At 50.0% G+C, this 25959-nt stretch overlaps 2 protein-coding genes across 5 annotated transcripts; both read left to right on the top strand.

Annotated features, from left to right (window-relative positions):
* The first annotated feature begins 1533 nt into the window (after positions 1–1533).
* MAGOH (mago homolog, exon junction complex subunit) lies at positions 1534–10127 on the top strand. 2 transcript variants are annotated; one of them, XM_062191369.1, is made up of 5 exons: positions 1534–1707; positions 3732–3790; positions 5376–5486; positions 6789–6871; positions 8927–9974. In XM_062191369.1, exons 1-5 carry the CDS (start codon positions 1620–1622, stop codon positions 9024–9026), a joined length of 441 nt encoding a protein of 146 aa, XP_062047353.1. In that variant the 5' UTR covers positions 1534–1619; the 3' UTR covers positions 9027–9974. The 2 variants fall into 2 exon arrangements, with proteins under 2 accessions (XP_062047353.1, XP_062047354.1); XM_062191370.1 differs by lacking the exon at positions 1534–1707 and adding an exon at positions 1810–1920 and having other exon boundaries at positions 8927–10127.
* Positions 10128–12064: 1937 nt separating this feature from the next.
* Positions 12065–18303, top strand: CZIB (CXXC motif containing zinc binding protein). 3 transcript variants are annotated; one of them, XM_062191357.1, is made up of 8 exons: positions 12065–12147; positions 12344–12427; positions 14175–14231; positions 14589–14670; positions 14840–14871; positions 16014–16091; positions 16760–16825; positions 18047–18303. In XM_062191357.1, the coding sequence occupies exons 1-8, from the start codon at positions 12142–12144 to the stop codon at positions 18122–18124; spliced, it is 483 nt and encodes a 160-aa protein (XP_062047341.1). In that variant the 5' UTR covers positions 12065–12141; the 3' UTR covers positions 18125–18303. The 3 variants fall into 3 exon arrangements, with proteins under 3 accessions (XP_062047341.1, XP_062047342.1, XP_062047343.1); XM_062191358.1 differs by lacking the exon at positions 16760–16825; XM_062191359.1 differs by lacking the exon at positions 12344–12427 and having other exon boundaries at positions 12106–12147.
* The last annotated feature ends 7656 nt before the right edge of the window (positions 18304–25959 follow it).

The following is a 25959-nucleotide window of genomic DNA, read 5'->3' as shown; positions in this document are numbered from 1 at the left end:
AGCACTCGGGCCATCTTCCACTGCTTTCCCAGGCCATTAGCAGGGAGCTGGACTGGAAGTGGAGCAGCCGGGAGTTGAACCAGCACCCATATGGGATGCCGGCTCTGCAGGCAGATACCACAGCGCCAGCCTCCCTAATGTGATCTTTTTATAATGCAGTAGGCCATTTTGCCACAATCGCTTTCCACCTTATTACAGCCTTACTACTGTTTCTCTTACATTAAAATTGAATATTCTGGGCCCAGTGTTGTGGGCAGATTATGATGCTAGGATGCTGGCATTTCATGTCAGAGTGCTGGTGTGAGTCCTGGCCGCTCTACTTCAGATCCAGCTCCCTGCTAAAGCTCCTGGGAAAGCAGAGGAAGATGGGCTTGTTATTATCCACATCCAATGTTTTGTAATAAAAATGCCTTATGGTTTTATAGCAATCTGCACTTTGCAAAGTATTTTCCAAGACCTTGTTTCTTATCCTTACAACGCTTCTGCTGTTTCCACATTATTGTGCTCGTTTTAAAGAAAAGTTGAATCAGTTCACGTAGTCACAGCAAACCTCTATCACACAAGGGACTATTTTAACCCCCACATGTCCAGGGGTCCCCCTCCCCTCAACTCAATACTGTTCTTCCAGTTGCTTTTTCGGAGAGAAAATAACAAAATGTTAAGGGTGAGAATGATTCACCAAACAGTACAGTGATCCAAGGGTCAGGCCATCTCAGCAGTCTAGAACCATCCTCTCCCTGGCTGCAACTTAGGGAGTCAAACAGGCTTCCACGAGGGTTCTGACTGCCCTTGGCCCACTCAACTCAAGTTTCTACCATAAGCAGAAAGGCTTCACAGAGGCGCACCGCTCTGGCCTGAAAAGAGCAGTGGTCCCCAGCCAGCCTGACTCACCTGAGGAGCTTCACCAAAAAAAAAATACCAACGCCAGGTACACCTTAGATTTCCCTTGGTTTGGAGAGGGGCCCAGACATGAGCATTTTTTAGAGGCTACAGTCACGTGATTCCAGCCGGGGTCAGGAAAGATGACCGGGTGAGTGCGGGGCCTGGGGAGCGCAGGGAGCGGGAGAAATGAGAAAGGAGTGCGGGCCGGGCTGCCCGGGGGAAAGGCCGTCTCCGTTACAGGCTCCGGGGAAGTGTCCCGCGAACGGACAGGGAGGTTCTGTCGCGGCCCACGCAGACACCTTCGCGGCGGCGCTCGGTACAGAGGCGGCCAGAGCCTGGTCCGAGTCGCCCAAGGCCGGTGTCCCTTACATGGAGGCTGAGCCAGGCGGGGTTTTCCGCCCGAGGTCTTTAAGGAAGGTCGAAGCCCAGACACCCGCTTACGGCCTCGCGCCTCAGCAAGAACCCCCGGGGCGCAAAGCTGTCTCTCTCGGGTCCAGAAGGAGGAGCGTGGCACTCCTGGCCCCGCCCAGCAAGGGGCGTGGCCTCCCGACCCGCCTCCGGGGAAAGGGGCGTGGCATCGGTGTCCCGCCTCTGAGCGGAGTCTGGAGCCCGAAGTTGGGAGCGACGGCGCAGCCTTTGCGTCACTTCCGCGCGCCGGTATAAACGTCAGTGCCGGATGCCGACCGTGGTGGTGAGGTTTGCTCTCACAGTTCGTTCTTGGTTGGTATTTGCGAGCCATGGAGAGTGACTTTTACCTGCGCTACTACGTGGGTCACAAGGGCAAGTTCGGCCACGAGTTTCTGGAGTTTGAGTTCCGACCCGACGGTAAGAGCGGGGCCTAGGCCCGGGGTCAGGACAGTTAGGAGCCCGGGGGTCCGGAATGGGCGGGGAACTAGGAAAGGACGCTCCTGTATGCGCCGCCCATAAGAGCTTCTGTTTAGTGACGCCTTTGACCAGAATGCTTCAATTCAGCAGATGTTTGTTGAGCGCCCGCCTGTGCCAGGCTGTATCTCACTTTCTGGGGAAACAGCAGCCAAGGTAGACACAAGTTTCCCCTCCTGGAACTTGTGTTTTAGTGCTGGGAGAGAGGTCATAAACACGGTGGTGAGTGGTTAGAAAATAAAGTGTTGGAGTCGTAGCTGGCTGGGCTGCTTTAGGACAGGACAGCCGTTCGAGGGCTCTGAGGAGGCGATGGCTGAGCCGAGCCCGCGCTCGGGAAGAGCGTTCTGCGCTCGGGCAGCAACAGGCGTCAAGGCCACTGGGCGGGAGTTAGCTTGGCATGCTGCAGGTGAAGCTGTAGGGGAGCGCGCTTTGGGAGAGTAGTGGCTCATGTCAGGTAAGTAGGTGGGGCCACTCTGTGTAGGTCTTCGTAGGCCACAGCAAAGAGTTTGGCTTTTACATGCCCCAGGAAGCAGTTGGCAAGGTTTAAGCGGGGAGGAGATGTGATCTGCCCTTGACAAAGTACTCTAGCTCCCGGGTGCAGAGTGGGCAAGACTGGAAACAGGGCAGCGAATGAGGAGATGGTTACAGTTGTCAGGACAAGATATGTTGGTTGGGCCTGGGGGATAGCAGGATGTAGGATGGTGTTGGGGGCAGAACCACCTGGGCTTTGCTACTTGACAGGATCTGGGCAGAGGGCACTGTTGAAGAAAGAGGAATCAGACGACAGAAAACTTCCATTAAGTGGGCGCACGAAGGTGAATCAGACAGGCCTCAGGTATGAGGGAGGAAGGCTGGGAAACAGTGACAAAACAGTGTTAAGTTTTGTGGTAGCGGTTGGGAGCAGAGAGGAGGCATTTAACCCCACCCGAGCGTCAGAGAAGGCTTCCAGCACGCAGTGACTTGGGGCGGGAGAATGTCTGGTAATGCAGAGGGGTTGGATGGGAGGCCAGCAAGATCCAGAGGCATTTCTGGTTGGCATTAACAGCACAGAGGCAGCGAACCATGAAGTGCTTGGGTGTTTCAAGCAGAAGCTGAGTAGTTTGAGTCCAGCTGTGTGAGAGGATCCTTGCCGGAGCGAGGCTGGAAAGGCAGGCTAGGGCTCACTTCGCTGTAGGTCGTGTTGAGGAGTTTGGATTTTACCAGTGAAGCATAGGATGCTATGGACAGTACTGAAGCATTAGCGTCACCTCCTCAGACAGATCTGCTACAACATCACCTTGTCTGTTAGATGGGGAATGAACAGAAAAGGAAGAGTCTTGAGGCAGAGAAACAGTGTAGGGGCTGTTGGGATGCATTTTCTCTTTTTACGTGTGTGTCTTCTACAAGAGAAAAATCATGTCTTCTATTTCCTGTTATCCTCCCGACTTTGACCCATCCTTGTACCCAAACTAGCCTGCCGGGTACACACGTGCACGCGGGGCTTTGTGTGCCAAATGTGCTCAGTGATTAAGGCACAACCTTTACATCACAGAAACAGATGGAAGTGTTGCAGTCACATGAAAATGTATGTAAATGGCATCCTACGGTTTTCAGAATATTTCCACAACGTGTTTGCCACTCAGTATGGCCGTTATTAATTACCATCTCTGTTTTCAGCTGCGGACATTGACCTGCAGAATCGCGATTTGCCAGATTCATAAAAGCCTGTCTGTGTTCTTTTACCACACCTGAGCTACTTTATGCAAGAACTGTAGTTCAGTGTCAGCTGTACTTTTGGCTTTGAGGCTGTTTAATACGCTAAAGTGAAGAACTGAATAGTATTAAAATGCCAGAGGTATAAATAGTAAATCTGTAGACACTACAGAGAAAATTGGATGCATTTTGGGCAATAACTGATAGTGTTGGAAGGCTAAGGATGTTTTGTATGTTTTTATTCTGCACTGAATTTGTTTTTTACCCCTTCACAGGGAAATTGAGATACGCCAACAACAGTAATTACAAAAATGATGTCATGATCAGAAAAGAGGTATGACCCTTGTGAGAGCCTTCATTAGCTACAGTCCAGCTTTTTCCTTATATTGTTTTTATTCTTTCTAGAAGTAGTATTGAAACATAAAGAGTAGGAAAGTAGACACATGTCTGTAGACAACTTCTAGATTACTTCAAAAATCTTCTAGTTTGTATTTTCTTTTATGGTGCTGAATCAGTAACAGATAACCATTCAAGGTCTGGCATACCTTGGTTTGAAACCTAAAGGTGCTTTCTAACCATGACCTTGAGCAAGTTCCCTGGCTGAATTTGCTAAGTCTTGTTTTTTACAGCTGAAAAAATGGGGATAATAAAACCGACCTCCCACTCCCAAGTGCTGTCATAGAGCTAAATATGTTATGCTTAAAGGGCTTGGTATATTCCCTGGCACGAAGTACTCAACAGGGAGTGTTTAAGTTGCATTTGAAAGGGAAAGGGAGTGTGAGAAATTACTTACCATCAAATACATATTAGATGCCATGGATAACACTAGGTATTTTATTTACATACATAATTTTGTTGAACCTTGATTATAAGCCCATGTGATAGGAAGTATTTTATCCCCTTTACAAATAAGAAAATGGAGACCCAGACATTAATTTGGGAGCTTGTTCAAAGTCATCCTTGCTAGTAAGAGATACAGCGGGAATTGAAACCTTAGCTGTCTTAGTAAAATCATCTGCTTCCTCCTGCTGTGATTTCTACCACACCAGTAAGGCTTCATGAAATGAAAGGTACTCTACGTTGTCTCATTTGAAAATGTCTTAGCAGCAGGGTGTTTTCATTCTAGTTAATTACTAATTGATTTTATGATCATCTACACTCAGCACCCTCAATTTTTTTTTTTTTTTTTACCCAGGCTCATATGCAATATGCACTCTAAAAGACATGTCTCTGCTCCTTGGAAGCATGTTGCCTCATTTATAGTATCAGCGTATCGGGTATCTTAGTCTGTGTTGTGCTTCTGTAATAAAACATAAGATTGTTAATTTATAAACAATAGAAATTTTTTTCACACAGTTTTGGAGGCTGAGATCTAAGACCAAGGTGCTGGTAGGTTCAGTAGCTGGCGAGAGACTAGTCTGTGCTTCCACACTGTCCCCTCATGCTGTGCCCTCCAGAGGGGACAGGTACTGTGTCCTCATATGACAAAAGATCAAAAAGGGGACCAACTGGTTCCCTTGAGTCCTTTTATATGGCACTCAACCCTGAAGCTCTGCCATTATGGCCTAGTCACCTCCTAAAGGCCCTGTTGCTTAATCCTGTTGCACTGAGGATTAAGTTTCAGCATGAAATTTGGAGGAGAATCAACATTCAGACCATAGCAGGGGACAATCACAGATCAGTCTTCTGTTTTAGGTTCAGATGTGAGCAGGTTTATGGGCAGGCAGATGTGCTGAGAGCCAGTAACAACCAGATGGGGAACTGAGGTGTGGGCATTGGGCATTTCTGACCCGTTCATGCCAGAGTCGCACAGATATCTTCCCATGCACCAGGAGTAGTCATTTTTATCTTCAGTAACTATCGGAGTCAGAGTACTGCTTAGGAATACAGTCTAAATTCTGCGTTTAACTTGTTTTTAGGCTTATGTACATAAAAGTGTGATGGAGGAACTGAAGAGAATAATTGATGACAGTGAAATTACCAAAGAAGATGATGCTTTGTGGCCTCCTCCTGACCGAGTGGGCCGGCAGGTGAATATTTTAATGACGACTTGTAATGCAGAAGTCTTAGAAATAAGGTGAAGTTTGCTGTTCTGCATGTGACATTGAGCCCACTCATGTGCACATGTGTGTGTTACTTGAGAGCCCTACGACCATGCAGATTGAGCGAGAGTTATGTAATTCAATATGGATAGATCTCAAAAAATGATACTGAATGGAAACTGCATGAAGATAACATAAGTGTAAAACCAAATCTTACCAAATCTTAAAAACACAAGGGGAAAGAATACACCCCAGCTTTGGGGGATACATAAAGAATAGAGTAGGGGTCTGACACTGTGGCGTAATGAGCTAAGCTTCCACCTGCAGTGGCAGCATCCCATATGAGCACCAGTTCTAGTCCCAGCTGCTTCACTTCCGGTCCAGCTCTCTGCTATGGCCTGGGAAAGCAGTGGAAGGTGGCCCAAGTGCTCGGGTCCCTGCACCCTTGTGGGAGACCCGGAAGAAGCTCCTGGCTCCTAGCTTTGGGTCAGTCTAGCTCCAGGTGTTGTGGCCATTTGGGGAGTGAACCAGCGGATGGAAGACCTTTCTGTCTCTCCGTCTGTCTGTAATTCTACCTCTCAAATAAATAAAATCTTTTTTTAAAAAAAAAGAGTGAGGAGTGAACCTAACTTTGTAATATTTCTTTTAAAAAAGAAGAAAAAATAAGTAGGGCTTACTAAAATTTAAGTTCTGCAAGGGCAAAGATTTTTGGTGTTTCTGATCTGTCCCAAGGAATGAGAACAATGCCTGGCACACAGTAAGTACCCCCATAGATATCTTTAGGTTTGTGAAACTTACATGACTTTAGAAATTTGAGACCTGAGCTCATTCAGCTAGTATGTAGTAGAGTTTGTGTGATTTGCCATATAATGTACCCTTCTTCTGCACAAGTGGGATCAAACCCAAGGTGTAGAATATTTTTCTTCATCCCTTGTTGCCCAAAGCAGTGAGTACCTTAAGTATTTTTAAAACAAATAGCCACGTTACTCTACATCATTAACAATAAAAACTCATATACAAAATACTTCGAAGTTATTCCAAATCTCAGAAATGAGCCTTGATGACATGACTTCCTGTAAGAATATGAGCTTCTCAAGGGTTAGTCCAGGATTTATCTGTTTCTAGTATCCAGCACAGGTTAGTGCTCAGAGTTAACTGACCCTGTTTAAATGGCCATGTGTAGTAGAGTTTGTGTGATTTGCCAAATAATGTACCCTTCTCCCTCGTACTTGATACTTGATGAATAATCCAATTCTGCTCAACTTAATTTTTTTGTTTAAATATTTCTAGGAGCTTGAAATCGTTATTGGTGATGAACACATTTCTTTCACAACATCGAAAATTGGTTCCCTTATTGATGTCAATCAGTCCAAGTAAGTGCGCATGATGCTTACACTCAGTCATGTCTGTTCTTTGCAGACCGGTAAGAAATCCTTACCCAAATGAAGACCTTTATGGGAAGATCCGTTGTACATGCAAGACAGAAGTGAGCAGCTTTGTCCCCCTCATTAGGAAAGGATTCCAAACCAAAGTCATTCCTCAGTATCCATGGGAGACTGGTTCCACACTGATACCAAATCTGCAGGGGCTCACATCCCTCAATAAAATGGCGTAGTATTTTCATATAGCCTATGTATATCCCACTGTATCCTTGAAATCATTCCTAGATTACTGATAATACCTAATATAATGTAAATGCTATGTAAAGAGTTGTCATGCCACTTGTTTAGGGAATAATGACCCCCAGAATATCAGTACATGTTCATTATAGGCACAACCATCATAGGCCTAACAACCTTTTTGAATCCTTAGTTGGTTGAGCCCAAGGATGCATAACTCAGATTTGGAAGGCTGACTATATTTAAACGCTTGCTTCTATTACTTTTGGTTTTCCATTTGATCATTGCTACTAAGTGCTTCTCAGTGACACATATTGAATAATACATCAGAACAGCCAGAAAAGAAAGTGAAGTGTGCCAAGACAGGTGCTTGGGATAAAACACAGAGCCTCTGAGTCTGAGCAGCTTTCTTGGTGTTCACTATTCAGACTGGCATATTGGCTGGTGAAACTTAGAATTTTTTTTTTTTTTTTGACAGGCAGAGTAGATAGTGAGAGAGAGAGACAGAGAGAAAGGTCTTCCTTTTTGCCGTTGGTTCACCCTCCAATGGCTGCTGCGGCCGGCGCATCACGCTGATCCGAAGCCAGGAGCCAGGTGCTTCTCCTGGTCTCCCGTGCGGGTGCAGGGCCCAAGCACTTGGGCCATCCTCCACTGCCATAGCAGAGAGCTGGCCTGGAAGAGGGGCAACCAGGATAGAATCCGACGCCCCAACCGGGATTAGAACCCAGTGTGCCGGCGCTGCAAGGCGGAGGATTAGCCTGTTAAGCCACGGCGCCGGCCAAAAACTTAGAATATTTTAAGATCTGAAAATTAAAATTCATGTTGTCTGAGGCAAATTACAATTGAAACATGAATCTGTATGATACAAAGTGCCCTTAGAATTTGGCAGTCTCTGGCTTTGTGTTTTGAGGGTTTGTGTTTAATTCTGGCTCACTTTGAGTAAATGTTAGGAACAATCATCTTCCTTTGAATAGTCTCCTTCTTAGCCAGTAATGCTGTAGTAATCTTCAGCCTCATGGTCCTGGTACTACTTTAAAAGAAAAAAAACTAAAACATTTCCTTGGGTGGATGTGGTGGTGCAGCAGGTTAAGCCATTGCTTGGGACACCCTATCAGAATGCCTGATTCAAGTCTGGCCAATCCACTGCTGATCCAGCTTCCAACTAATGCACCTGGGGAGGCAGCAGGTGGTGGCTCAAGTACTTGAATCCCTAACACCCATGTGGGAGACCTGGATGGAGTTCCTGGCTCCTAGCTTAGGCCTGGCACAGCCCCAGCTGATTCTGGCATTTGGGGAATCAGCAGATGGTAGCTCACTTGCTCTTTCTCCCTCCCCTCCTCTATTACTCTGCCTTTCAAATATATAAATCTTTTTTTATAAAACCAGTTTTCTTAATTGTGAAAGTGTAATCCATGCTCACTGTAGAAAAACTGGACAGTAGAAATGCAAAAACGGAAGATCCCCCATAATCTTATCACTTAGACAACCATTGTTCGTATCTTGAAGTATTTCCTTTTAGTGTATTAATATACTTTTATTTAATCACAGAAAATATAATTGAAATCAACCATCTGTTAATAATAGCTTTTTTCATTTAATATGATATAAATATTTCTACATTTAAAATCAGCATACTTAAATAACCTCATAATATTTCATTTTAATATAACCTTTTTCTTTATACACACTTGAGTGTTCAAAGTTGTAATATAAATATCTTTACAAGGAACATCTTGGTTGATAAATACTTGGGGTTATTTGATAAGTCTTTGCTTAGTTCTTAAAACATTTTTTCTTCTTGTATTTTAGGGACCCAGAAGGCTTACGAGTATTTTATTATCTTGTCCAGGACCTGAAGTGTTTGGTCTTCAGTCTTATTGGATTGCACTTCAAGATTAAACCAATCTAGATGGAATATTGCTGTGGACATGGGGGGGTTGGGAGTAGTTTTTAATGACCATTATCAAGAAATTTTTGTGTATATCAGGGCAATTTTTTAAGTAAATGACAAATTATTGTCTTTAACAACTGTGATAAAATATAATTTTTGTTATTTTATAAAAACCTGAACATGTGAATTCTCAATTACTTTGTAAAACACTAACATCCTGTGTGGGTATTGCAAAAATACCTAATCAACTGTAAATATAACTATATTTTACAGAAAATAAGAGAATACAGAAACATGTTTTTAAAAGAAAAAATAGTCAATACATTCAAAGAAAATTCCAGGGCCAATAGTCTGGTTCCTTCAGTATAAACTGCAAGAGAAACAGATGAAGCAGGAACCTATGAAGATTTAGGAGACACATTAAGCAATACAAGGTTTGAACCCCATTTGAATCATGATTCAAAAAATGTAAAATCACCATTAAGGAAATTGAATACTGGATATTTGATCATTTTAATGGAGTACAGTTGATTTTGTACTTGTGACATAGAGTTGTGTTTGGAGTTCTTTTATCCTTCTGTATATACATCTGTATTTCAGTATGGGGAGGAAATAATTCAACAATTGTAAGGGATAAAATTCCTGGTCCCAGGGGCCAGTGCTGTGGCACAGCAGATTAACACCCTGGCCTAAAGCGGCGGCATCCCATATGGGCACCAGTTCGAGACCTGGCTGCTCCACTTCTGATCTAGCTCTCTGCTATGGCCAAGCAGTGGAAGATGGCTCAAGACCTTGGGCCCCTGCACCCGTGTGGGAGACCCAGAGGAAGCTCCTGGCTCCTGGCTTCAGATGGGTGGAGCTCCGGCCATTGCGGCCATTTGGGGGAGTGAACCATCGGGTGGAAGACCTCTCCGCCTCTGTCTCTTCTATCTCTGTGTAACTCTGACTTTAAATAAATCTTTAAAAAAAAATTCCTGGTCCCAGGAAAGGTTTCCAATATCCATGGTAAAATAGTTGTTGAAGCATTAAGGAATGAGAGCAAGTTACTACAGATAGTGTGGGAACTTGTGAGAATTTGTTCAACAGGTTGCTCTCCAGTGGCTTTTATTTATTTATTTTCCAAGATTTATTTACTTGAAGAGTTACAAAGAGAGGGAGAGACACAAAAAGAGATCTTCCATCCACTGGTTTACTCTCAAAATGGCCACAACAGCCAGGATTGGGCCTGGAAATCCATCCTGGTCTCCCATGTGGGTGCAGGGACCCAAGCACTTGCCATCTTCTGCTGCCTTTCCGGCATTAGCAGGGAGCTAGATAGAATGAGCAGCCGAGACTCAACACTGGCACTCGTGGGATGCTGGCACTGCAGACAGCAGCTTAATCTGCTGTGCCGCAGCACAGGCCCCGCTGCGTGAACTTTTTGCTGCTAAACTGCATATTGCACTCACAGGAACTGGGCCTCCATGAACCTGCTTTGACCACGGGGAGGTCATTAGCCTCAACTCAGACTCCTAAAGACAGGACAGCTTGGGACAAGGTCTGAATGGTTGTGACTCTTAGACCAGTGCCTTTTCTACCAAACTGTGCCTCTTTCAAAAATTATGGGGCAACTAAGGGTCTGCTGTGGGATTTGAGAGATCAAGGGTTCCTGACTGATGCCAGTTGGTGGTGAACATCAAAAACACTCCAGCCGTGGCACAGGTTAATCCTCTGCCTGTGGCGCCAGCATCCCATATGGCTGCCAGTTCTAGTCCCAGCTGCCCCTCTTCTGATCTGGGTCTCTGCTATGGCCTGGGAAAGTGGTAGAAAATGGCCCAAGTGCTTGGGCCCCTGCACCCACATGGGAGACCAGGAAGAGGCACCTGGCTCCTGCTTTTGGATCGGCACAGCTCCGGCCATTGTGGCCATCTGGGAAGTGAATCAACAGAGGGAAGACCTTTCTCTCTCTCTCGCCCTCTTACTGTCTGTAACTCTACCTCTCAAATAATAAAATCTTAAAAAAAAAAAAAAATTCAAAGCAATGATAGTCCCTCAGATTATAAGAGCTTCAGATGAGTTCTATTGCCCACAGCTCCTGCAGGGTCTCCCATGTTCTCTGGGCTAGAAGACAGGTGAAAAAAGGACTCAGTAAATTTAGCGTAGGATAAGCCAGGTGAGAGCTCAGAAAAGGCAGCAGAAGGGGAGTGAGTGTCCAGTTTTAGGGTGAACACAGGCAACCCTGCGAGAGAGAGGCCTGGAAAGTCTCCTGGGAAAACAGGAAGGAGCCGTTTTTCAAAGGACACCATGGGCAAGGGCATTCAGCATAGGGGCTAAGAGGATGCTTGGAACGCCTGCATCCCATATCCAGGCGCCTGGGTTCATGTCCTGCCAGGCGCCCAACTCCAGCTTCCTGGTGAAACACGCTCTGGGAGGCCGCCAGTGACAGCTCAAGTCCTTGGGTTCCTACCAGCCATGTAGGAGACTGGGGTTGGGTTCCTGGTTCCTAGGGGTGGCCTGGCCCAGCCTCAGCTGTTATAGGCATGTGGAGAATGAACCAGTGGTTGGAAGATCTGTTTCTCTCTGCCTTCCAAACAATTTAGAAATAAACACTATCGCCTAATCTGGGAGGCTGCAGTAGACAAAGGTAAGCAATAGTGTCTGAGAAGTGGGCGGGGGCTGTGACCTAGCAGGTAAAGCCTCCACAGGTGGGGCCCCCATCCCATATGGGCACCGTTTCCCCAACTGCTCCACTTCCGATCCAGATCCCCACTGCTAATGGGCCTGGGAAAGGCAGCGGAGGGTGATCCCTGCACCCGCGTGGGAGACCCGGAAGAAGCCCCTGGAGGCCCAGCCCTGACCGTTGCGGCCATCTAGGGGAGTGAAGCCGCAGATGGAAGGACAGGGGCCGTCTCATCACCTAGTTCTGGCTCAAAATCGGCGTTAGCACGCTCTCTGGAGCCGGCTTCAGAGGGTCCGAGCACAGGTTGCCGGGCGCCACAGATGTCAGTCCACCTGCAGCCCGGAGCTGCTGCGCCCGCCGCCCGCGGGGCCCGCCCACCCAGGAGCCCCGCCCCGAGGATGCGCAGCCGGCGCCGTCTTTACGACGGGTCGGAAAGCAGCGGCCGCAACCAGCGCGGGGCTGAGGCGGGCCGCCATGGGGGTGAGGAGGCGGCGACCCGCCGTGGGGCCCCGGGGCGGGAGGTGACGAGCGCCTGGGAGGCCGGGGCTCGCGCTAAGGGAGGGGGCGCAGTGGGCTCGCGCGGAAGGAGCGGGCGGCCGAGCGCGAGCCGCGGGGGCGGGGCCGGGCCGCGGGGGCTGCGCAGGCGCGGCTGACGCGCCGCCGTGCGTCTCCTCAGAAGATCGCGCTGCAGCTCAAAGCCACGCTGGAGAATGTCACCAACCTCCGGCCCGTGGGCGAGGACTTCCGGTGGTACCTCAAGGTGCGGCGGGGCAGCAGAAATGTGGCGTATTCACAGACTTGAAGTTTCGGTTTTGTTGTGGTTAGGGTTCTGTATTTGCTCTTTAAAGTTTGCTGATCTTTATTTTTTAAATTTTAATTGTTTTTATTTAAAAGACGAGACACAGATCTTCTACCCGTTAGTTGGCGCCAGGGCTGGGCCAGACTAAGCCGGGAGCTCCGTCCCAGTGTCCCGGGGACCCAAGTCGTTGAGCCTCCCGGGGTGTGCACTGGCGAGCAGCGGGATCGGAAGTGGAGCTGAGCCTGGAACCCAGGCATCGGGAGCTGCCGCTTAGCCGCGTGCCCAGGTCCGCCCCACTGGCTGCTCTTTAGCTCCTCAGTGACATTTTCGTCTGTTAGGTATTTTATCGTCAATAATCAGACACTAAAGAAAATGGGCCTTGAAGGGAGCTTGTGATTGATTGGTAGGGTGAAGAATTTCTCCTAGTCGGATTTTATGCGTGATGCACCCTTATTTCGCCGCATCACACTGTCTGGTTCCCTCGTGGCGTGGGCTACAGAGATCGTTTTCTGACCCGGTCTGAAGGCTGTCGCCATCCCAGATCCCAGAGCGTCTGCTCTGTCTTCCTGCTCGTCTAAACCCCAGCAGCCGGCTGTGCCGGTAAAAAGCTGTGCCTTCCGGGCAGTCACTGCTGACCGCGTGTCTCCAGATACTCATTCCAGGGCTTCTCGGGGAACCAGCGATCTTTGACTGAAAGAAGCAGAGAGTCTAGTGACAGAAAGGTAACAAGGGCGCTAGCCTTGTGGCGCAGTGGGTTAAGGCACTGCCGTGATGCTGGCATCCCATGCAGGAGTGCCAGTCCAAGTCCTGCTGCTTCACTTCCGATCCAGCTTCCTGTTCATGTGCCAGAGGATGACCCAAGTGCGTGGGCCCTGCCACCCATGTGGGAGACTGGGATGGAGTTCCTGGCTCCTGGCCCAGACCTGGCTATTGCAGCCATTTGAGGGGTAAACCAGCGATCAGACCTCTTTCTCATTCTGTCTTTACCCCTTTCTGTCTCTCTGCCTTTCAAATAAGTACATAAATCTTTTTAAAAACTGATGTAGTAAAAACAGTAATTAATAATGGCCAGTGCCGTGGCTCCTTTGGTTATTCCTCCGCCTGTGGCGCTGGCATCCCATATGTGCACCAGTTCTAGTTCTGGTTGCTCCTCTTCCAGGCCAGCTCTCTGCTGTGGCCCGGGAAGGCAGTGGAGGATGGCCCAAGTGCTTGGGCCGCTGCACCCGCATGGGAGACCAGGAGGAAGCATCTGGCTCCTGGCTTCGGATCAGAGCAGCTCCGGCCATAGTGGCCACTTGGGGAGTGAACCAATGGAGGGAAGACCTTTCTCTCTGTCTATAACTCTACCTGTCAAATAAATTTAAAAATTTTTTTTTTTAAAAAAGTAATAAATGCTTAAACTAGGCATCTACAGGGCCTATCAGAATTGACAAGAAGCTCCTAACCACACGGAGTGGGTGGCGACCTGTTAGACCCATTCCCAAGCTTGGAACCCGTGGCCAGTGAGAGGGTGGGCATGTCAGCATGAGCTGATGTTCTTTGGCAGAGCCAGGTCTGTTTATGTCTTTGTGGGGACTGACTATGAGAATGAAGTGAGGTGGCCAGCAAGGTAGGCTGCGAGCCCACCTGCTTCTCACTGTCCTTACCCTTCCCTCAGTGTCTGCCCACCTGAGCCAGCTGTTTTACTAATCCTTTCTCTCCCTCCAAGATGAAATGTGGCAACTGTGGTGAGATTTCAGAGAAGTGGCAATACATCCGGCAGATGGTAACTCCCCTCTCCCCCAACCTCCAGCCATCTATAAACACACACCCATTGCCAGGGATATGGGGAAACTGGCCCTAATCTGTGTCCCTCGCCCCGCGCTTCGTGTGGTTCGGGAGGGCAGGCACCCATGTGAGCAGTCCTGGGGACACACAGGCATCCCTGGGGTATGAGGCAGAGCTCCAGATGAAGGGGAAGCCCTTGGCTCACTCTCCAGAGCCTCCTCAGGATGCTTGTCCTGGCCAGTCACTCCCTGTCCGAGTCTTGGTCTCCTCAACTGGGTATTAAGTGGTGGGACGGGATCGCATCAGGATCCTTGCATCTGATTGGTGAGTAGAATTTCTGTTTGCTCCTCACCAGGACACTGTGGCCCTAAAGGGAGGCCGTGGCAGCGCCTCTATGGTCCAGAAGTGCAAGCTGTGTGCGCGGGAAAACTCCATCGGTAGGTCAAGCCACGAGTGCTGTCTGCCAGGCTGGCCCTGGCTCCCGGTACCAGACTGAAGACGGGCTCATGTTACCACCCAGGCAGCCGTCTCTTTCCTAAAGCCACGCTGGACACCTGTGTGGGGCTGAGTGTGTCCCGAGTCACCTTTGTCTCCTTTTTGTTTCAGAGATTTTGAGCAGCACCATCAAGTCTTACAATGTAAGTTTCTGCCGCGGTGGCAGGCGTGGGGGGATTCAGTTTCAGCTGGGAGCTAGGAGGCCTGGGTTCTAGTTATGGCTGCATCAGAGTGACCCATCGTAGAACATTCACTCATGTGCTTATCTCTGTCACTTAATTGGTCACTAAATCACCACATACTGAGCACTTGGTAGGGAAAAAACAACTTAGGAATCTTAGGCACAGAGGAAGAGAGGCAGAGCCTAGCATTGCATTCAAGCAAGCTGACCCCAGAATCTATTTTTTTTTTTTTTAATTTAAATAATGCAGCTGGTTCCTGGGTTCTGGGGCAGGACCTAGGAATCTGCACTGTTAAAAATTTTACTGGGGCCGGCACTGTGGCATAGTGGGTAAAGCTGCTACCTGCAGTGCCAGCATCCCATATGGGCACCAGTTCAAGTCCCAGCTGCTCCATTTCCAATCCAGCTCTCTGCTATGGCTTGGGAAAACAGCAAAAGATGGCCCAAATCCTTGGGCCCCTGCACCCACTTGGGAGACCCAGAGGAAGCTCTTGGCTCCTCGTTTCAGATTGGCACAGCTCCAGCTGTTGTAGCCATCTGGGGAGTGAACTAGCGGATGGAAGACCTCTCTCTCTGTGCCTTTGCCTTTCTGCAATTCTACTTTTCAAAAGAATAAATAATATTTAAAACACTTTTTTAGTTATTTTTATATATTTGAAAGAGAAAGAGAGATCTTCCATCTACTGGTTCATTCCCAAGATACTTGGAACAGGCAGGGCTGGGTAAGGCTGATGCCAGGAGGCTGGAACTCCGTCTGAGTTTCTCATAGGGGCGGCAGGAATTCACGCACTTGAGCCATCACCTGCTGCCTTCTAGGGTATACATTTGCAGGGAACCAGATCAGAAGGAGAGTCAGGACTCAAACCCAGGCGCTCTGATGGGATGTCAGCATCCCAAGTGGTGGCTTTAATCCCCGCAACACAGAGTCCCAGCCAGTGTTCAGAAGGTCTCGTGGGGAGCGGTGCCCCAGGCAGATTTCATTTAGAAGGCAGTGAGTTGTTCCTGGGTCCCACCTTGGGCACAAGGCGGCAGTGTGGCCCCACTTGGCAGAAGGACGGGCTGAGGGTCATCTGGGCCTGACTCCTCAAGGTACTTCTTTTCTAGGCTGAAGACAATGAAAAGTTCAAGACAATAGTAGAATTTGAATGCCGGGGCCTCGAGCCAGTCGATTTCCAGCCCCAGGTGTGTGTGTCTTTCTGGGGAACCTGTCTTTGGAGGGTGACCGTGTGATGTGGCAGCAGACTTTGCTTCCTACAAAGACCATGGACAAAGCCTCCTTTCTAAAAACAGTAATCATCACTCCTTCAGGGCCTGTTGTAAGCTGGGCACCACGCCCACCCCTTTAGTCTACTTCATTTAATCCTCACAGGCCCCCTGTGACGTTATCCCGGGCTGAGGGTAAGGAAGGAACTTCAGAGGGTCTCAGACTTGCCCATGGTCATACAGTTAGTGAGCAGTAGAACTGCAGTTTGAACCCAGGTCTCTGACCCTGGAGCTAGTGCTCATCTCCCCGTATTTGTACCGTATTTTCGCTTCCACGGATCTGCAAGGTAGACAGAAGAGACGGTAATATCAGCCCCAGGTCCAGAGGGCAGTGACATGCCAAGGGTAGTGGAAGGGTTTACTGCGTGCCACCTGCCTGTGGTCCACGCCTGATTTGGAGGAACCGCTCAGTCCCGAGGCAGCTGCCAGGTCCTGGAAGCTCAGCAGTTAGTCCAGAGCAGCCGCCCACACTGCGTTTCCATTCTCTGTTGCAAAGGTGTTAGGAGAGCCAGCTTCCTGGTCAGCCTCACAGGCCAGCACAGGGCCTCCTTTCCCCAGACTGACTGCTGCCTTCCTGTGCCCTGCAGGCTGGGTTTGCTGCGGAAGGTGTGGAGTCGGGGACAGTCTTCAGTGACATTAATCTGCAGGAGAAGGTGCGAGACGCGGGAACCTTGCAGGGTGCTGTGGGGCACCTTTGGTGAACAGGCCTCATCAAGGAAAATCTGTAGTTCCGTGCTTTGTGTTGGTGACTGTGCCATTTAAATGGCCACAGGCGTAGTGTCGGAAGTGCTGTCTCATGTTCTCACCTGTAGATAGGCTGTGATGTGCCTTACCGAGAGCTGTGTTAGGTAAACTTTGTCCGGGCATGAGTTACTGTGCTTTTGGCCATGAGTTCAGTGTTAATGACTCAACAACAGGTTTTTAAAAAGTGTGTTTAAATAGAAAAGCACACATAAATCAAGGTTGTTTATTGATTGGTTGATGAAAATGTGGCCAGAGACTTAGAGAAAACTAACTGCATGTTTCCCCTGGGGGCACTGGTTCCTTACTCACTAACTCAGGATTCTATCATCTGTACTCCTGAGCGTGTCTACTACCCGCAGGCAGACAGGACTTGTGTCCAGCCCTTGAAGGAAAGGACACAACTTCAGTGACTGCACAGCACCCAATACCCACAGGGCTGGCATTCACTGGCTCCTGTGTGTACCGGGCACTGCTCAGGGCTTCTTACAAGTGTTCCTTCATTGATTCTTTGAGCATTCAGTATGTGAAGTGACTTGCTCACCGTGATGTAGCTGAGGGAGCTGGAATTCTGGCCTGAGCCATCCAGCTCTGTCCAGGGTTGTATTACTCAGCTCTTCATTACTACAACAAAATACCTGAGGGAAGCACATTTTACACAGGGAAAAGGTTTACTTAGCTCACAGTTTTAGAGGCTCAAGTCCGTGATCGGGCAGCCATATTGGTTTGGCCTTTGATGTGGGTGATGGGTGGCAGTAGTGGAAGAGATGCAGAAGCAGGGGCACGTGGTAAGCTTGGAAGCAGAGAGAGAAGCTGGCCCCGACTCAGCCTTGAGAGCCACACCTCTTGTGAGAACCACCTTCCAAGGGCACGTCCCATTGGCCTGAGGGCCTCCCACTAGGCCCACCTCCTAAACACTATCATTGGATTAAGTTGCCACCCTCTCAGCACCATTAACTTAGGACTGCGGGGTGGAAAGTCCTGCATGAGTTCTGGCGCCAGATCATGTTAACACATAGCAGAGATTCTACACGTTCATGAATGAGTCAGCCTGAGCTGGATCTTCTGTGTCCAAGCCCTCCGAGCTGTCCCATTCTGCCCTGTGAGGCTAACACTGCCGTTTCCTTTCACAGGACTGGACCGACTATGATGAAAAAGCTCAGGAGAGTGTGGGAATCTACGAGGTCACCCATCAGTTTCTGAAGTGCTGAGCCCTCTCCCTGCATCCCTACCTTCAGAGCTAGGAAGAGACAAAGTGCCCCAGCAGCAGAGCCCACTGAGGCTGGTCCCGTCCCCTCGTATTCCGGCAGCTGTACCCGGCCCTCAGAGTCTGCATGTTCGGCTCTGTCGGAGCTTCCACGGCTCACCAATAAAGCTCCTGTTCATGCCACCCTGGCACATGAAGGGAGAGTCAGGCGCGACCGCTCCCTCCTCAGATTTGATTTCATACTGGAAGTCTTTGCTTCCTGGAACCTTCCCGCCATTGACAATCCTATGCTTGTTCCAATTTGCAAAATATGAAGGAGCACACAACTACTAAGGACTCCAGCTGTTGGGGAGCAGCCTGGCAACCCAGACGATCAAAGGTATCAAAGCCAGCGGCCCAAAGGGTGGGCAGCTTGCAGAATGTGCCCAGCAGTCAAGCACTGCATTGACCAGGTTGGCCCTCAAATGAGCCCAGGCATCTGTTGTCTCAGGTCATTGCATGTTCCAGAGGTAGAGGGGATTTTGGAGGCACCAGCCTGCCCCTGGCGTGCATCTGCTCTGCAGAAGTCCTGCTTGGTCGCCAGGTGCCTGCTCTCGATGTGATCAGGCACTGGGTGCCCATCAGGCTCCCTGTAGCTCCTCCTCCTGGTTTGTCCCCTTGTGTTCTGCCCCTAACAGCCATTTGGAGCTGGGAAAACAGCAGTTGTGGCCATTTTAAGTCTTAGTGGCCTGGTTCTCTGAGTGGCAGTCCCACACCGTGAAGAGTTGTTCATTGCCTAGCCAGGTCTTAAGGGGACTCTTGCGTTCAACACTAGTGAACCCATTTAGAAAACCTGTAAGCAGAGACGTTATTTCTCCAGTATTCTGCTAGAGCCTGGAAATTCTTTGGAAGTACAAATTAGTGTCTTTATTCCCCACTTTTGGGGAGTAGGAAAGGATCTACCCCTCCCAGTCAATGCGATCCTCCAATCTCTGACAAAGCTGCCCGGGTCGGGTGGTAAAGAGATCCTTACCTTGTCCCCTTTCTAGTCTGGCGGCCGTGTTGGGTTTCCTCAAGGTCCCAAGCGTTTTTAGCCCCCAGAGCTCTTTTCTGACCTAACAGGGCTCGGCTGCTTCAGCCTTCATCAGCCAGCAGGTCAGCCAGCCCCCCACTCACGGGGTCTGCACACTGCCTGGCCGGAACCCAGTGTGTGTGAAGTTCATAAAATACTAATGGGATCTGAAGGTTTTCTTTACAAGTCATTAACAGATTAAAGGAAAAAAGTTGATTTATGTCAATAGATGTAGAAACAATAACATTCAATATCTATTTAGCAACAAACCAAAGAGTTCTAGCAAACTAGGACTAAAACAAAACTATTCAGCTCACAAAGGATATTTACAGAAAACCTAGAGCAAATGCCACGTTTAATATGTGATGAAATGTGTGGAGTGGGCCGGCACCGCGGCTCACTTGGCTAATCCTCTGCCTGCAGTGCCAGCACCCCGGGTTCGTGGCCCGGGAAGGCAGTGGAGGATGGCCCAAGAGCTTGGGCCCTGCACCCCATGGGAGACCGGAAGGAAGCACCTGGCTCCTGGCTTTGGATCTGGCGCAGAGCACCGGCTGCAGTGCGCCGGCTGTAGTGGCCATTTGGGGGGGTAAACCAACAGAAAGGAAGACCTTTCTGTCTCTCTCACTAACTCTGCCTGTCCAAAAAGAAAAAAAAAAAAAAAAAAAATGGAGTATTCCACTCAAGGTCAGGTGAGCTGAAGATGCCCTTGATCACCGTTTCTGTTCATACCCAGTACAAGACAGGAAGAAGAGGGTAAGGTAAACGGTTTGAAAAAAAGAAACAGCTCATGTGTGTGCTAAGATTTTTCACTGGGTCTGAAAGAACAGGTGCAGGATTTAAAATTGGTGTATGAAAATCAACTGTACTTTTCCCTTTCTTTCTGAAAAAAAGATTGATTTGAAAGAGCGACAGGGACCGGTGCTGCGGCTCACTAGGCTAATCCTCTGCCTGTGGCGCCGGCACCCCAGGTTCTAGTCCTGGCCGGGGTGCCGGATTCTGTCCCGGCTGCTCCACTTCCAATCCAGCTCTCTGCTGTCGCCTGGGAAAGCAGCGGAGGATGGGGACCCAAGTACTTGGGTCTCTGCACCCACGTGGGAAACAGGCTATTGGAGCCATTTAGGGCGTGAACCAGCGATGAAAGATCTCTCTCTCTCTCTGTGTCTCTGCAACTCTGCCTTTCAAACAAGTTAAAAAAAAAAAAAAAAAAAACTAAGTAAAATTTATTTTTTAAGAAAGAAAAAAACAAAACACTTACTAAAAAAGAATCACTCCTGGGGCTGGCACTGTGGCGCAGCAGGTTAATACCCTGGCCTGAAGCGCAGGCATCCCATATGGATGCCGGTTCAATACACTGCTGCTCCTCTTTCAATCCAGCTCCCTGCTATGGCCTGGGAAAGCAATGGAAAATGGTCCAAGTCCTTGGGCCCCTGTACTCACAGGGGAGGCCTGGAGGAAGCTCCTGGTTCCTGGCTTCGGATGGGCGTAGGTCCGGCCGTCGCGACCAACTGGGGAGTGAACCAGAAGTAAGACCTCTCTCTCTCTCTCTCTCTCTCTCTCTCTCTCTCTCTCTGCCTCTTCTCTCTGTGTAACTCTGACTTTCAAATGAATGACTCCTGCAGACAGATACAGGAAGCTGAACTGGCCAAGGCTGGTCAGTACAAAAGCCAGAGTTCATTTTCTCTTGGATTCTCCTGCACGATGTTCTAATAGAACTGCAAGGGACGGTGAACCTGGAGTCAGCTGCTCCCGGAGGATGTGTGGCTGCCGCTGGCTCCTGTCTGCCCGGCCGGCTTGGCGGGTGTCAGCTCGAAGAGGCACACGCTGCAGAAGCCCGGGGCGTCCCCTGCCGCCGGCCGGTGGTCACCACACTGCACTTCAGGGTACCACGCTGCTACGGACACTGAACTGCATGAGAAATGCCTCTGCCTACCCGGCGCTTGCTCAGGCGGATAGAGGATCACAAGGCAGGGCTTCGGGTGGTCATTCTCTCTCAGGAGCTCCGCTGTGTGCTCCCCACGGACTAGCAATGGAGACAGCTGTAGAAACCGACAAGGGCTTGCTAATGGTCGGTTCACGTCGCCCTGGGCATCCCCAGGAGGAGCAGGGACCCTGCAATTAGCAGGGAGTCCCCCTGCGCCAGGTGGCTGAGCCAAGCTCCAAAGCTCCGGAGGAAGTGGAAGGGGTGAAGAGGCTGAAAAAAAGCAGACAGCAGGGCAGCTCCCTCAAGGCCTCAACCGTCACAGCAAGGAGTACTGACTTTTTTTCCAGGGTGATAGCAAACTACTGAAGGCAGCCGCTGCCTCTGGCTTGGCGCATCCCAAATGAGCGCCAGTTCCAGGCCCAGCTGCTCCACTTCCCATCCAGCTCCCTGCTACTGCCTCCCACCCCCAGGAAAGCAGCGGGAGACTGGGATGCAATTCCTGGTTCCTGACTTTGGCCTGGCCCAGCCCTGGCTGTCACGGCCATTTGGGAAGTGAACCAGTGGATGGACAATCTCTCTGTCTCCCTCCCTCTCTGCAATTCTATCTTCCAAATAAATAAATGTTTAAGAAGTAAGGGAGGGAGGGAGGGAACCACTGAAGGAGGGAAGAAGGAAGGAAGGAGGGAGGGAGGGAAACCACTGAAGGATTCTAAGCAGGGCTGGGACTGGACTTGACCATAGAGGAGAGGACTGGAGCGAGGGGTCACCACTAGAGGCAGGTGGCCAGTTGGGGATGGAGGAGCTCTCACTGGAGGCCCCACAAAGTCACCTTGGGAAGATGTGGACACCTGAGGGAACCACACAGTCCCCAGGATGCCCCGCCACACGTCAGGGCCCTTGCTGGCTATAGCAGAAGCCCACGCAGGAGGAGGGAGGCCTGTGTGACCCAGGCTTCCCATGGGGGAGACCCCACGGGTGGGCGTATTTGAGCAACACCCAAAGGAACAAGGAAGGAGGAATTTGTCAGAGTTTGTGCCAGGGCCGAGGGCATTCCAAGCACAGGGGACGGTGTATGCCGGGCTCAGAGCCAGGAACGAGGGCAGGCTGTGCGGGTGAGGGGCTGCCAACGTGAATTCTTTCCTTTCTTCTTTGCCTCTTGACTGGGTATGGATCAAACAGCATTATATTAATAAAACAAAAAAATTGTTATAAGCTCTAGTACCACAGGTCCTTAACACAGATGTGTTCCCCCCTCCCATTTCTTTCTTTTTTGAAAAAGATTTATTTTATTTTATTTGAAAGGCAAAGTTACAGAGAAGCAGAGGTGGGGGGTGTTTTCCATTGGCTGGTTGACTCCCCAGATGGCCACAATGGCTGGAGCTGGACTTATCCAAAGCCAGGAGCCAGGAGCTTCTGGGTTTCCCACGCAGGTGCAGGAGCCCAAGGACTTGGGCCATCCTCCACTGCTTTCCTAGGCTGGATCGGAAGTGGAGCAGCCGGGACTCCAACCAGCACCCATATGGGATGACAGCACTGCAGGTGGCAGCTTTACCCCCTACACCACAGCGCGGCCCCTCCCCCCATTCCTTTTCAGGCCTTCTTTGTACATCACCATGTTTTCATGCTGCTAGAGACAGGAGCCAGCTATGATGTAATCCTAAGCAGACAGTCAGGGACACGGGCTCAGGGAACTCAAACCTGGTGTTGGAGGGATATGCCCGGAACAAACTGCCCCCAGCACTCACAAACAAGATAGAGAAACTGGAAACAGACCAGCAGGCGGTCACAGCCGGACCTGTCTACCTCCAGGTAGTGATGCCCCAGCAGTGAGGCCATCGGTGACTAAACAACATGTTTAAACATAAACCTCATTGCCCAAAGCATACGAACCCTTGGACACCGTCCCCTCAGAGCAGCCCTCTCGGGGAGCCCTCCCACTGCGGGAGCTTTGCTTTGCTTCAGTGACCCTGGCCTCTCTGATCACGTTTCTTTGTCCATGTGCCTTACTCTTCATGGCCGCAGGACGCGAACCTCAACAGCTAGAAGTGCTGACTCCTGTGTCAGGCCGGCTACAGTCCTAGCACAGACTGAAGTTCCTGCGTCCCACTGTAAGTCATGACACCACGTGCGGTCTGCCTATTCCTCAGCCCCGCCCTTTTCCTGTTACTGTGGTCTCATGAAGACCACTGCACGGCTGCTGCTGGACTGGGAAAGTGTGCCCCGTGATTCGAACATCCGACCCCTCCAGAACTCATACTGAAATTTAATCTCTGTTGTGAAAGCATTAAGAGGTGGGACCCTTAGGAGGGGATGAGGGCTCCACCCTCCTGGGTGGGACTGGTGCCCTAAGGGGGAGGTCAGCCACCCCCCTCCCATCTTCTGCCAGGTGAACACACAAGACCCAGGGTTGCCGGCATCACCTTGAGTAACGGGTTTCTCATTATAAATTACCCAACTCTAGGTATTCTGTTAGACTGTCGCACAAAACAGAGTAAGAGAGGATCTTAAGATGGCCTAACTTAAAACAGGCTAATCAAAGCCACAGGAAGACACCATTTCCCACCCATCAAAATGGCATCCCAAGAATGACAGATCACGAGTGCTGGCGGGCATGTGGGAAAACTAGGACCTGCACGCTTTGCTGGTGGCAGCGTCAAATGGTACAACAGCCAGGGTACTGACATAATTAAACAGGTACCACCTGGCCCAGCCATTCCGCTCCTCAGTGTGTACTCAAGAAAAGGAAAACATGCCCACACAAAAACTCACTCACAAATGCTCATGGAAACCAGAGACCGTTAGCGACCCAGTTGGCCATCATCTGATGAACGGTAATCCGTATAGAACACGGCTTGGCTATGAAGAGGACTGAAGGACTGACGCAGGCTAGAACACAAATAAACCTTGAGAACACTATGTCCAGGGGAAGAAATCAGTCTCCAGAGGCCACCGACTGTATGATTCCATTGATACGAAATGGCTGGAATTGGAGACGATCGAGAGGTCAGCGATTACTAAGGCGAGGAGAGTTGTGGGGCAGGGTGGGAGGAAGGGGTGACTGTTAATGGGAACAAGGTTTCTATCTGGAATGCAAATGTACCAGACTGGATCATGCTGATGGCTGTATAAATGCCAGTACGCTAACAGCCGGATGCTGCACTTACTGTACGGCATGTGAGACAGACATCACGAAAGTGGGGTTTGGCTCTCCACGTGGCATTTACAGGCCTCAGCCTGGGGGTCCTGGCAGTGCTCGGAGAGAAGCAGGAATCTGCAGTATGAGTTCTGGAGGGGTCGGACGTTCGAATCACGGGGCACACTTTCCCAGTCCAGCAGCAGCCGTGCAGTGGTCTTCATGAGACCACAGTAACAGAGGGCGGGGCTGAGAAACAGGCAGACCGCACGTGGTGCCATGACTTACAGTGGGAAGCAGGAACTTCAGTCTGTGCTAGGACTGTGGCGGCCTGACCTGCTCAGCAGCCCCTGGAGGAAGCCTGGGACTTCCCAGAGAGCAGCTCCTCGCATGAGTGCTTCAGGATGAGGAGCGGCAGCGATCAACTTAGGAAGTTCCGTTCTCCTGACCCAGGAAGCAGCTGCTTTGAAATACAGTTACTGGAGGGGCGGTCGTGGAGGCCTTAACGTGCATTAAGCTGCCACTTGGGACACCGCATCCGGTGTGAAGTGTTGGTGTGTGTCTCAGACACTCCGCTTCCAAACCAGCTCCCTGCCAATGCCCCTGGAAGCAGCAAATGATGGCTCAAGTCCTCGGGTTCCTACCATCCGTGTGGGAGAGCCGGGTGGAGGTCCTGGCTCCTGGCTTCAGCCTGGCCCAGCCCCAGGTTTTAAGGCCACTTGAGGAGTGAACCAGGGGATGGAAGCTTGCTCGCGCGCTCTCTCTTCTTCCCTCCATCCCTCTCCCTCCCCCTCTTCCTCCTTCCCTTTCTGTCCTTCTGCCTTTCAAATAACTAAAATAAATCAATAAAATAAAGCAATCACTGGAAAGCTAGACAAACAATGGAAAGCGCACTGACCGAGGACTCAGCTGGCTCTGGTCCTGTCATTCACAAACTGACCTTAGTTAAGCACCACACCTCTTGCCTCCACCTACCCACCTTCTCCGTGTTAAGTGGGGTAATTGCCTGTTCCAGAGTTGAGGAGCTACAAGAAGCTGATACACAGGAAGAGCTTTGCAAATGGTTGTTGCAAATGAGCAAGCTTGTGTTTGAGCCCCCACTGGGTTGAGGCTTAGTTAAGTGTTGGGGCCGGCGCCTTGGCGCAGTAGGTTAATCCTCCACCTGCAGCGCCAGCATCCCATATGGGTGCCAGTTCTAGTCTCAGCTGCTCCACTTCCAATCCAGCTCTCTGCTGTGGCCTGGGAAAGCAGTAGAAGATGGCCCAAGTCCTTGGGTCCCTGCACCCATATGGGAGACCGAGAGGAAGCACCTGGCTCCTGGCTTCAGATCGGCGCAGCTCTGGCCGTTGCAGCCATTTGGGGAGTGAACCAGCGGATGGAAGACCTTTCTCTCTGTCTCTCCCTCTCACTGTCTGTAACTCTACCTGTCAAATACATAAATAAAAAACCAGTTAAGTGTCTTTGCCATCCTAGCTGCCGTTCTGGAATCCTTCGTAACACGAATCCAAGACAAGAAGGAAGAGTCAGGAGGTATACATGGGAATGCTCAGCACTGAGACCGGCTAGTGTGCACCCAACGTGTATTGCTCTGAACGTAGCACTACGTAATCCTTCAGCCGTCCAAGATCCAGTGAGGCCACAGTGTCAGGAGCTGTGCTGTGGAGGCCTCGCCGTGCAAGTGCAGCCAGCACTTCAGTGAGGAGTGAAGGAAAGCAGCAGGCGTCACAGAGCAGT

Source organism: Lepus europaeus, chromosome 5 (assembly GCF_033115175.1).
Source record: "Lepus europaeus isolate LE1 chromosome 5, mLepTim1.pri, whole genome shotgun sequence".
NCBI lineage: Eukaryota > Metazoa > Chordata > Mammalia > Lagomorpha > Leporidae > Lepus > Lepus europaeus.
Note: the sequence above shows the minus strand (reverse complement) of the source record. Positions and strands in the feature narration are given on the sequence as shown.

Excerpts from the sequence above, each read along its gene's own strand:
- CZIB (XM_062191357.1), top strand. Across the intron at positions 14,671-14,839 it reads TGCGCGGGAAAACTCCATCG|AGATTTTGAGCAGCACCATC; the intron begins GTAGGTCAAGCC and ends TTTTTGTTTCAG. Across the intron at positions 16,092-16,759 it reads CAGTCGATTTCCAGCCCCAG|GCTGGGTTTGCTGCGGAAGG; the intron begins GTGTGTGTGTCT and ends TGTGCCCTGCAG.
- MAGOH (XM_062191369.1), top strand. The coding sequence starts at position 1,620 with ATGGAGAGTGACTTTTACCTGCGCTACTACGTGGGTCACAAGGGCAAG. Across the intron at positions 3,791-5,375 it reads ATGTCATGATCAGAAAAGAG|GCTTATGTACATAAAAGTGT; the intron begins GTATGACCCTTG and ends ACTTGTTTTTAG. Across the intron at positions 6,872-8,926 it reads ATTGATGTCAATCAGTCCAA|GGACCCAGAAGGCTTACGAG; the intron begins GTAAGTGCGCAT and ends CTTGTATTTTAG.